The sequence below is a fragment of the Aspergillus affinis genome (genome assembly GCF_023601865.1).
Source record: "Aspergillus affinis strain CMG 70 chromosome Unknown NODE_6_length_556011_cov_87_064024, whole genome shotgun sequence".
Lineage (NCBI taxonomy): Eukaryota > Fungi > Ascomycota > Eurotiomycetes > Eurotiales > Aspergillaceae > Aspergillus > Aspergillus affinis.
Window position 1 is genome coordinate 544,439 of NW_026515787.1, and position 11,573 is coordinate 556,011.

At 50.5% G+C, this 11,573-nt stretch overlaps 3 protein-coding genes across 3 annotated transcripts; 1 reads left to right on the forward strand and 2 right to left on the reverse strand.

Moving 5' to 3' along the window:
- Nucleotides 1-511: 511 nt before the first annotated feature.
- Nucleotides 512-3,373, forward strand: KD926_009712 (lysophospholipid acyltransferase family protein; the record flags this gene model as incomplete). The annotated part of the gene is made up of 7 exons (XM_053095752.1): nucleotides 512-1,061; nucleotides 1,114-1,332; nucleotides 1,380-1,635; nucleotides 1,685-2,363; nucleotides 2,410-2,721; nucleotides 2,791-3,047; nucleotides 3,199-3,373. The coding sequence occupies 7 exons, from the start codon at nucleotides 512-514 to the stop codon at nucleotides 3,371-3,373; spliced, it is 2,448 nt and encodes an 815-aa protein (XP_052960279.1).
- A 961-nt stretch (nucleotides 3,374-4,334) lies between these two features.
- Nucleotides 4,335-6,651, reverse strand: KD926_009713 (putative nucleoside diphosphatase (Ynd1); the record flags this gene model as incomplete). Its single annotated transcript, XM_053095753.1, has 4 exons — nucleotides 4,335-6,301; nucleotides 6,370-6,496; nucleotides 6,549-6,583; nucleotides 6,642-6,651. 4 exons carry the CDS (start codon nucleotides 6,649-6,651, stop codon nucleotides 4,335-4,337), a joined length of 2,139 nt encoding a protein of 712 aa, XP_052960280.1.
- Nucleotides 6,652-8,452: 1,801 nt separating this feature from the next.
- KD926_009714 (ammonium transporter) lies at nucleotides 8,453-10,104 on the reverse strand (the record flags this gene model as incomplete). Its single annotated transcript, XM_053095754.1, has 5 exons — nucleotides 8,453-9,157; nucleotides 9,210-9,530; nucleotides 9,586-9,766; nucleotides 9,821-10,035; nucleotides 10,096-10,104. 5 exons carry the CDS (start codon nucleotides 10,102-10,104, stop codon nucleotides 8,453-8,455), a joined length of 1,431 nt encoding a protein of 476 aa, XP_052960281.1.
- Between the last annotated feature and the right edge of the window lie 1,469 nt (nucleotides 10,105-11,573).

Sequence of the window (11,573 nt, forward strand, 5' to 3'; positions counted from 1 at the left end):
ATTGGAAGATACATGGTGAAGGAGAGTTGTTTAGTATAGAAGATATAATGTATAAAAGTATAGAGACTAACCTGTGGATGATATCAATTACCAGAACCTGAAGGTGGCAGCAGAATCTCGGCCCCCAAGGCGAGGAAGGAAAAAGGACGATGCAACTTTAATGCCGATTTCCCCATTGGGCATGGTCGATACTGCAGATACCAAGACAGGTAAAATACCGGATCCCATACCAGGGCCGATCCACGTGACTGCAGCCGAGGCTCCGTCCGGGGAAAAAGCCGGGGATGATCGTACGTTTTGTTGGGAACGTTGATCGCCCATGTTTCCCCTCAGTTGACTACGACCTGCATTCTACTCCCTACCCCCTACCGACTGAATCCTCTCGTCTCAGCCCCCATCAATGGCCCTCGATTATCTCCCCGTCTGCCCTGACTGACGACCACCTTCCTCCTACTTCCACGCTTCCTACTCAACTCCACCCCGTTTGTTTGCCGCCACCCAGCATACCACGATGCCGTCGGAAAAGCCCCCGGTCGAACAGTCGGCCCCGGACCTCGAGATCGTCGGCAATAAGCTCACCATCCATCCGAGCGGATTCACCGGCGGACCGGAGCCCCAAGATGACCAGATCACCGAGCGCAATCTCGTGCACCACATGGCGCGCTTTCGCGAAAACCCGTTCGACTTCCTGCGCGAAGTGAGCCTCTACATGTCCGGGACCGGGTGGCGCGCCTATGACGACGTGGTCGGCCAACCTATCTTCTACAATGGATTTTCGGAACGCATGAAGGCAAACATCCTGGCGAGTCCGATGCTGCGCGGGAAGGTCACGGAATTGGCCGAGGTGCGGCTGGCGGTCGAAGAGAAGGAAGGGCTATTAAAGGTTCGAGAGGGCCCACTGGACAAGCTTAGATTGCAGCGTCGGAACGAACTTGAGAGTAATCTGAAAGAGGTGGTGGATTCGATGCTGGATAATATGATCTGCAAGATGGAGAGCAAGCGGTTCATTCGCGGCGCGTATTATCTGTGTACGCAGCTGCTTACGCGCGCATACCATCAAGGTCGGTGTTGCCTGGAGCTGTAAGTGATCGATTGCTGACTTGATGGTGATAGGAATCCATGTGTCGAGTGAGGAAGTCCTGCGGTTAAGATCAGTCGCCGAAGAGGCCGCCAGGAAGAAGCAATCCATTGTCTTTTTACCGTGCCACAAGTCCCACGTGGACTACGTTTCTCTCCAGCTTATTTGCTATCGTCTGGGAATTGGTCTGCCCGTGGTTGTGGCCGGTGACAACCTCAATATTCCCATGTTGGGGCCATTTTTGCAGCACGCAGGTATGGTTGACTGCGGGGATAGAGTGCACTCTTGCTAACTAGTCCAGGGGCCATGTGGATTCGGAGAAGTTTCGGAAACGATCCGTTGTATCATACTGTCGTGCAGGCGTATATCGACACGCTTCTGCAGGAAGGGTTCAATTTCGAGTGTTTCATCGAGGGTGGAAGATCTAGAACTGGAAAGCTGTTGTCCCCGAAGTTTGGAATCCTCAGTTTTATCTTAGACAGCGTTATTTCTGGGCGTGTAGACGACACGATCATTTGTCCTGTCAGTACGCAGTACGACAAGGTCATTGAGACTGAGTATGGCACTACTTCTTCGTGTATCTTGCTTGATACTAACATCTTCTAGGTCATATATCAGTGAACTACTCGGTCAGCCGAAACCCAAAGAGAATCTTGCTGATTTCCTCTCCGCATCCTCGGTCCTATCGCTGCAACTAGGACGGGTGGATATCCGGTTCCACGAGCCGTGGAGTCTCAAAGAATTCATTGGCCAGCAATTAACTCGGTTACCGGACCAGATCGACCCCAACGGGGGCTCTCAGTTAAACCAAAAGGAACGGGGCCGGATACTTCGTACCTTGGGTTACCGCGTGCTCTCCGATATCAATGATGTGTCTGTCATGATGCCCACTGCCCTGGTGGGAACTGTCCTGTTGACGCTTCGCGGTCGTGGAGTCGGCAAGGGAGAACTGGTGCGACGAGTCGAATGGCTCTGCGAGCGGGTTCGTGCGAAAGGAGGCCGAGTGGCGCATTTCTACCGATATCCGACGGAAGTGGTTGTTGACCGCGCAATCGAAGTATTGGGACATCAGATCGTAGGTGAAATCGATGGCCTGGTGGAACCCACCTACTATGCTGTCGACCGCTTCCAACTTTCCTTCTACCGCAATATGACCATCCACCTGTTCATCACCGAAGCATTGGTCTCCGCAGCCATGTACACCCGGATCAAGCAGGGCGGTGGTCCTTCCTTCCAACGCATTACCTATTCGGATCTTTTAAGCCAAGTGTCCTTCTTGTCCCAGGTACGTGCGATGACCCAAACATCTAAACCCTGCTAACATCTGCCAGCTCTTCCGCGGCGAATTCATCTTCCCTCCGGAAGGTTTGACCACCAACCTAGAACGAACAATCCAAGGACTCGAAAAAGACGACGTCATCACCGTCACCCGCGAACCCTCAGGAACGCCTCTCTACGTCGAGCTGAGCGAATCCGAACGCAAATGCGGAAGAGAGAACTACGACTTCTACTGCTTTCTCATCTGGCCCTTCATCGAAGCCTCCTGGCTCGGCACCGTATCTCTCCTAGGACTCACCCCTCCTCTCGACGGACCGAAAGAAGTCTGGATTGATCTGAAAAAAGCACAAGATAACGCCCAACTTGTGTGTCCCCTCCCTTCCTCCTTACTACCTACCCCCTTAAATAACATTTCCAAACTAACAACCTACCAGCTCGGCAAAACCCTCTACCACCAAGGCGATCTCTCCTACTTCGAAGCCGTCAACAAAGAAACCCTCAAGAACTCCTACCAGCGCTTCGCCGAAGAAGGCATCATCCACATCGTCCGGGGCAAAGAGTCCCGCGCCGCCCCCGTCATGCGCATCGCACCGGAATGGACCCCCGAGCGAGACCCCGCCACGGGGAAGCTCCTGGCCCGAGGCCGTCTATGGGACTTTACAGAATTGATCGCTCAATCTAGACGTGAAGGGTGAGTTAATCTTCTTTCTCTTTCCCCCTCTTTCTTTTTTCCCTTTACCTTCTCCATTCCCATTTCTTTTACCATCGACTCCTTTTCCTATTCAACCCGAACAAAAAAAAAAGATTAATAAAGCAAAATGATACTAAAACACACCCAACAGGAAAAACCGCCGCGACGGCGCAACCGTATCCTCTCGCGTACTCCTCCTTTCTGACGCCGTCGGCCGCATCCTGTTTCAGAGCGCGGCGAGCCCGAACCCAGAAGATAGCGTGGATGTGTCGTCACGACAGAAGCGGAGAAATGATATTACGACGAGGTCGGGGTCGAAGTTGTAATACCACCTACCTACACGCATACATACATACATAAACGTGTGCATTGCGAGACATATTGCCTTGCCTTGCCTTGACTTGTGTGTCTATGATAGGTATGGTAAATTCTAAATATACCATACTATCTGCGTGGAGGATGCTTATTTTGTATTTTTCTATTGTGGTCCTTGTGTATACCCTACTTTTGTTCGTACTGCTAATTTTATTACTTTCAGACATGCATGCATACAGCATACATAACTACACACATACATACATACCCCTTTCGCTTCTTATTACTGTAAACTAGTTATATCATTGTTACATACTACATACCTATCATGAGGATGTGTTCACATACATACACAGATAGATAATACAATAAACATTGTTAGTTTATTACGCTGTTCCTTCCGTCTTGATTTCCCTTTCTTGAACCCTAAGCCCTACGCTTTACGCTTTACGCAAAGATACAATTTTATTGAATTGAATTCAATGTTCATATTTAATTTCATCTCTTCCTTCCTTCCAAAGTATACCTGAGTTCGATTCATCCAATCCGGAAAACCACCAGGCTACCTACCAAGAGAAGGTTCAAATTTGAGACACACAACACAGAAAGAAGTAAGTCTATGATACATACTACATCATTAAACGTATATATCTTGAAAGCAGGGGAAAGGGGGTAACAATTGACTCCTGGGAAATCAAATAATTGGATGTCAATGTTGGGGGGGAAAGAGGTAAAGGGGTAAAGAGGCAATGATGAGACGAGTCAGTCCATGGAACTCCAGAGTAACATGCGACTCATCAGTATTCAATCAAACAATGAAGGGTAATGATCGAGACAACTGGAAGCTTTAAGATAGCCACGTGTCTGACGTCAACAGTTCCTCGCCTCGCCAGGAAAAAAAATCGAATAACTCCTCGTGAATATGCATGGGGAAAGGAAACGAAAAAGGAAAAGGTCATTATATCAAAGGCATTAATCTTGCGTCAAAGGGGTCGTAATTGGCGATCGAAGCGGGTGAGATCGAGAAGGACTGCCGGTTCGTGAACGGCGGCCGTTCGTCGTAGGTCCCAATGCTATCGGAGCCAGATGATCCCGACTCTCTGTCCTCACGACCAAACCCGCTCGATCCATTGCAGACCCCGCTGTAATCCCGAGACCGATGGTCCCCGTGGATGAGTTGTCCAGGCCGAACTTCAAACTGGGCGTGCTGCTGCCCCAACTGGCGGCTCGCTTTGGTGGCATGAAACCGGAACCGGCATCAGAGGAACGGCTGTCGTCCAAGGAGCTTCGGCCAGAGTGGGTGGCGCCCAGATCGAATTCGTGGGCCCCGTCTTCGAGGACACGCTCGTATGAAGGACTTCGCGTACCGCCGAAGAAAGGTAGCTTGCCACCGAAAAACTTGCGCTTTTTAGGATGGTTCGGATGGGATGGACCGCGACGGTGGAGGCAAGTGTTGATCTTGTGGTAGACTCGTAGGCGGCGGCTCCGCCCACAGAGGAAGAATAACGCCATAACGATGATAAGCAAAAATAGAATAAAGCCTGGAGCCCTGCGAGAAGAGGCTTCTTCGAACAAGGCATCATGCCACGAGGTGTTGTGAGGGCCCTGGGGCGTAGGCATCAACTCAGCACTCGGGTACTGGAAATCGTTGGGAACACCGGCAACATTGCTTCCGAATCCAACCGGCAGGAATTCTTCCGTCTCCACAGGTACCTGTGACGATGCGTACAGAACCATCTTGCCCAAAGTCCAACTAACTTCGGTCGAGTCGATCTTATTCACTGCCTGGAAAGGGTCAAGATAGCCTTTGTCTTGGCCTTTTTGAATGACTTCTTCCGTTCCGTTGTGACCAGATCCTGTTGTATCCTCGATTCCCACGCGAGGGATTCCAATCCCATCGTGCAGCACGTTGATGATCCATGACGCCTTGAAGCAAAGTTCATGAGCCTTGTCGATATCCAGCTTCTTTCCCCACTTATGCTGAATGATGCCGTCCTCAATAGTGCTCCAATCTTGCGAGCAAAATGCCAGGACACGGTCTTGGTAGGTGTTAAAGTCGTACGTTTTGTCCTTGTGTCCCATTTCAAAGATGTCGTGCGTTGTATGCCAGTATTCGCTGATGCCGATGAAATGATTCACGTCAAAGTCAATGGCTGGAACATGCACTCCGTGAAGGAGACAAGGGGCATCAGGACACGGGGCATCCTTGTCTAGCAACGGGAAAGTCTGTCGAAGACATTCGTCAAACTTTCCGGTTCCTAGAAGATACCGGTCCGTCGCCTTCGCTTCCTCTGTCGAAATCGTCTGTCCTTCAAGAGTGGTTCGCAGTCCGGCTGGCAGACATGGGTCGGGGAGCTCCTTGATAGTATCGACTGCGCTAGCTGCCTGAAGTGACTCTAGATACCGTCGGCGAGCCTCCCGTACTCCAAACTCAAGCCAAGACGTGACGAAAACCCGGTGCTCTTGGCCCGATCCGTCGACATTGCGCAAACGCAGCAGCGTCAGGTCGTTCGCATGCTTCTTGCTCTCGGTGGCGTTGGGCGCAAAGGCAATCTGCGCCGATGCACCTCCCATGTCCAGAAAACCGTAGGTGTGATGATCCTTTCCATGATCATGCTTTTCAGGGGCATCGAAACTTCCTAGCAAATAGTTGGATGCCACCCATCCGTATAGACCTTCCGTCACCCCGGGAATCACTTGGATATGAACGTCGCAGTCGGGGAGCATGAAGTCGGAGTTGGCGCGGGCGAATGAGCAGATCTGATCCAATAGAAGGTTTCGTTTTACGTCAGGGAGAAGTCGCATGCCCGCGGTGGCGAGAAGGAAGATGGGCGTTTCCTTGATAGCATCTTCCGGCACAATCTGGCTGGCGTGTTCCAAAAGTTCCGCAAGGTGTTCCGGTCCAACTTCTTCGGGTCGATCAGCGAAGGACGATACTCCTGGTGACCACTGTGTTAGAAAACCGGCGCATTCCTGTCTCTCCCCTTTATAATGTGTCCAATCTTACCAGGTCGAATTTTCTTGGTCCAGTCGGATTTGGTTTTGATTTCCGGCAGGGACTTGAGATCTTTCGCATCGGACCCTTTTCGCGCAACGGTGTTGTTCAACCAGCGATAAACATGTACTCGAGTCCCCTGTCGCAAGAGGTTAGAAGACGACCGACAGACTGACTTTTGTCTTACTTACAGACGATCCTGCGTCCAGGACAACTCCATAATGCCCTATGGAAGAGAAGTCAGCATTGACTAGGCTGAGCGCAAAAGGGGGAGGTCGGGTTACATTTGCCCATTGGGAAGGATATTAAAGATTATAATTATTGTATTTGACCGATAAGCATGACCACCACCGGACAGACGAGTTGAGCGAGCGGCAGGAGAGCGATCGGATTTATCAATTGCCAGTCTCGAGATCGGAATCGGTTCTGAGCGGAGAGGTTGGATCCAAACGAATGGCCTTGCTCAAGGGAGCAAGATAAGACGCAGCAGGGAGAAGGGGAGGGAAGCCAAAGCACGATGAGGACCCTTTTACAGTCAGCAACGACAGTAGGTACCTCGCTGTACGGGGCGGGAGGACGAGAAGGAAAATGCGGAGGCGGAGGGGAGGAGGGAGAGAGAGAGGGAAAGTGACAGTTGAATAAAGATAAGACGAGAAAACGGACGGCAGCGGATGGCGACAGCAATGGACGCGACAGCGGGGAGCCTAAGGCATGGATTATGCCGCATGCGGTAAAGCGCGCAACCAACGGCAGGGTCTGGTTTTATCCTGCTTACGGACCCTTTACATGGTTAAATTACCGGAGATGATATGGTGACATTGCCCTTGGCGTGGACACACTGCCAGGGGGGAGGCTGTTGGACCCGAGAAAATCGATAGGAATGAAATGTCTATCTGATGGCTTGACTGACTCTAGTTGTTCCAAGTCGAAATCGAGTTCACACAGGGATTGCTACCCTGCCATCACATCTTGTCGGTCGGACCTTTGTACACTACTAAAGTAAGTACAAGGAAATGATACCAGGCCGTGACAGTACCGGCCTAGCACGAAGCGGGCCTAGTTACACCCGGGGCGGGACCTCTTAACAGGATCTAGATAACTCGGGGTAACATTGGCAATATCGACGCCCTTCTTCAATCCACTTTCATTAAACTGATTGAACTCGGCGTTGTACCCCCTCAGGGAGTCTAGAACAGTAGAACTAGAATTCTCCCTGAATCTGGAGAGACCCAAAGCCCCTTAAACACCTAGTGGTCAATAGTTAGGGGGTTTTTTTTTTTTTCCCTATCCGAATTCAGTCGACGGTCCAGCCCGTGTCAGTCGCACCATCTGCCATCGACCTCGCGATCGGCATTCCGACCATTTAATCCTTTGCCCTACGAGTGAGCAAGTGCAAGTGGGCAGGTGGTGTCCCTCTTGAAGGTTGAAGTACCGCAGCGATCAGAAGACAGCCGATGTCTTAAACTTGGAATAATAATAGAATCGGAAGGGAGTTTGATAGGGCCGCGATAAGAACGCCGCCACCAGAAAAACCATCCGGGAGAGAAAAGGGAAAAGTAACTAAAAAAAAAAAAAGCAAAAAGTCAAAATGGGGGGCACACCCTTGTCGCATTGACGTAAGCTTCGGGTCCTCCAGAGTCCAGAGCCCATGCAAGTTGGGTCCGTCCCGCCGTTTGATTGGCGCACTTGGCAAGCCAAACCAGATTGGCAACTGCAGCTAATGAAATTAAATAAAAGAAAGAATTCTAATAAATTTCATGCGCTGCCGTGCAACCAAAACAAACCCAGCCAAGCTTGGTGCATTCGTCACCCCCCCCCCTTTAGCCGGGGACTTGTCATGCAGGTCGATTGGCAGCTGTTCACTGCTGTTGGTCGCTAAACCACCGGCCTTGGCCGACCATGACGCCATCCACCGCATTTAAACTTGTCTGTAGCTTTGTTCTCTCTTCGGTACCAAGTCGCAGAAGATGAGATCGTGGTATCCTTATATCTCCAATTACTATAGGCGAGGGTAGCCGATCGGATGTAGGATGACGGATCCCTAAGCTGTATACAATCGGACATGACGTGACGTGACTTTCTCCCCATCTCACAGTTAGAGGTCACCGGCTTTCATCTCCCGTGACTCGGTCTGCTCATCTTTTGACTCGGATGGCTCCGTCGACACTCCCAACAGGGTTGGGGTGCTGTGCTCTGGCGTCATGGACCAGTCTCCAATCTGTTCGTCAAAGAACTGCGCTCGATCGAGCCCCACCATCTCCGACGCCTCGTCCACCCGCAGATGCAGCCCGGGAATGTATTTGAGGATCAGCAGTAGAATGCAGGAGACGGTGAACGAGTAGCCCGAGATGGCACAGATCTCGGCCAATTGCCTTCCCACCTGCGCCCCGTTGCCGTCAATGCCTCCACTCGCCAGAGAAGAACCGTCCAGCGACGAGATCGAGTCGCTTGCAAAAATCCCCGTGAGGAAGGCTCCCACCATACCGCCGATTCCGTGCAGTTTGAAGACGTCCATCCCTTCGTCGATGTTCATCCAGTCGTTGATGTTCTGCAGCAGGGAGCACACGATGCCGGTGACGAATCCAATGCAGGCCGCCAGCCAGATGGACACGCAGCCCGCAGCTGGAGTGATTCCTACCAGCCCGGCAATCGCGCCCTCGCAAGCTCCCACGACGGAAAACTTGCCCTTGTGCTTGACCATGTCGACTAGGACCCATCCTAGGATTCCCATGCACGCGGCGGTGTTGGTGTTGAAGACGGCCATCATCGCACGCATACTAGCGCTAAGGCTCGATCCTCCCTGTCCTTGATCAGCCCCTGTGATGGAAAGAACTGGCACGTGGATTGCATACATTAAACCCAAGCCAACCTGTCCAGAGCAGTACGGTGCCCAGAAATACCAGCGTGGTGTTGTGCGGCTTCCGCAGCGATAGATCGTCATAACGTTTCCGCTTTCCGAGCACAATGGCGTATGCCAAAGCGGAACAGCCCGACGCGATGTGGACGGGACCACCACCGGCGAAGTCGATCGCGGGAAGATTGTATAACCATCCGCGCTCGCTCCATGTCCATCGGGCCAAGGGACAGTAGACAATCGTCGCCCAACAGAAGCCGAAGATCAAAGATGGGAGGATGCGTCCGCGCTCAAACGCACCGCCCGCGACGATCATCACCTGCATATAGCTATGAATCAGTGCATCTGGGCATCGGGGAAGTAGAAGGACTTACCGTGCAGGCACAGAATAGAAGTTGGAATAGGCAAAACACAATCTCCGGAAGTACTGCTGACCCAGGAGAAGGTGCTACCATGACGTTTCTTAGTCCGAAATTCTGCAGCGTGCCGATGAAGGGGCCTCCATCTCGGGAATAAGTCAGAGAGTAACCCCAGAATAGCCACTGAAACGTAGTTCTACCCTGCGATTAGTATACGGACTCGATAAGCCTCCGCGAACAGGGCGCTTACATCGCAAGGATCATAAATGCTTGGAAGAGGAACGCTAGTGCCGACTTTCTGCGAGCGAGACCGGCGTAGAGCAGCGAGATGCCGGGAAGGATGAGGAAGACGATGAAGGTGCATGCGAGGATATAGACGTAGTTGTACTCGATGCCTGAATATTGCGCGTTCACGTCGACTTCTTTTGGATTGCCGCCTTGCGCCATGGAGGCATTGAATACTGGCTTTTCAACCAATTGTGTAAGTCACAGATCCTAGAATCTTATAGATGCAAAACCACTCACCTCAGACATGGCTGTGCTGGTGAAATTACTCGCGAAAACGATGGAAATCTCAACGTTGCTCTCCAGGAGGGCCGCGAATCCGGATCGACACCGGTTGAACACTTAGAGGATAAATGAACACGATCTCCATCACCTTTATCTATTCCCCCTCCTCCGCTCAGGGCTGAATGCAATGTCTTGGCCGGGCCCATTCTGGCATGTAATTGCAAAGTTGAGCTTATTTCGCCTTATCAAGAAGAGCCAAGAACCCATGAATATATCCAACTTCAACCCTTTCGTGCGGTTATCACCCATAGCGGGCGATCATAACGAGCCCTGATAAGATAGGGGATCTGGAACAGAATTCTATTGGTCTAGAGTTAGACCCCGGATCGAGCATCCCTGGGGAGTTTAGCTCTGCACGTCTCGAGGAGTTGGTTATTGGCGGGAGATAACAGCTTCCTGCATAGCTGCAGTCTGCATGAACCTGGCGTCGCTGTCTGTATAGCGATGATCTCACATGCTTTTGGTTCTCAACTTGAGTCCCCTGCATCCAGATTGCTGATTTGAAACAGAATGGATGACCAATTTAACTGCCATGCGAGGAGGTCTCGATTCTACTCGGGCTCATTGATAAGGCAGTTCGGATGTGAAGCGATCAGATGTGTCCAATAAGCTGACATCCGAATTCTTATGCAATATGCCACAACCTAGGCTGAAAATACCAGTCGTCGTCTGAATGACAGCTGCATCATTTATGAATCCCAGCGGACCGACAATCAGAGCCCCGGGTTTCCTGCAAATCAGGACGAGGAAGCGGACAGGTCTTTATCCATGCTAGCCATCAAGAACCGCCGTCAGGTTAATAAATACAGCTTTACAGAGCTCGGATTACCCCTCGGTCTAGTTTTTTCGGCTGCAGTAGATACAGAGATACAAGGGTCTTTAGCTAAGTGATTAAGGCAATGATTTTCACCCCCCTGAAGTTGGCTGTCAAAGGCTTTTGAAATATCCTCGGAACAATAAGATGTAAATGTAAGTGCTAGTGATCTTCACACCCTTGTTGAGCCCTAAATATAGGTACGAAGAAAACATCAAAGGGATATTCCCTACCCCTTACTGCTTTTCTTCACGTGCCTTGTGGCCCATGGTATGTCTGACCTTTAGGGTCTAACTGTTCAAATGCAATTGATATTCTGTTCTTCTTGGACCGTACTACTCACTTCGTTCAACATCTAGATATTGTTATGTTTATGTTTTTCCTTTGAAAAGTACGATATTAAAAGGTCGGTTGCATATGTTCAAGATATGATAAGTCCCCAGCAATGATACTAAAAGAGAATAGGGAAAAAAAAAAAAAAAAAAAAAAAAAAAAAAAAAAAAAAAAAAAAAAAACCCCAATTTGAACACAGGCCCAGGAGAACAAAAAATTATTAAAACCCAAAAAATTATCGTTAAAGGGACACGATTATATTCCCGGTCCGACCAAAATCAAAAAA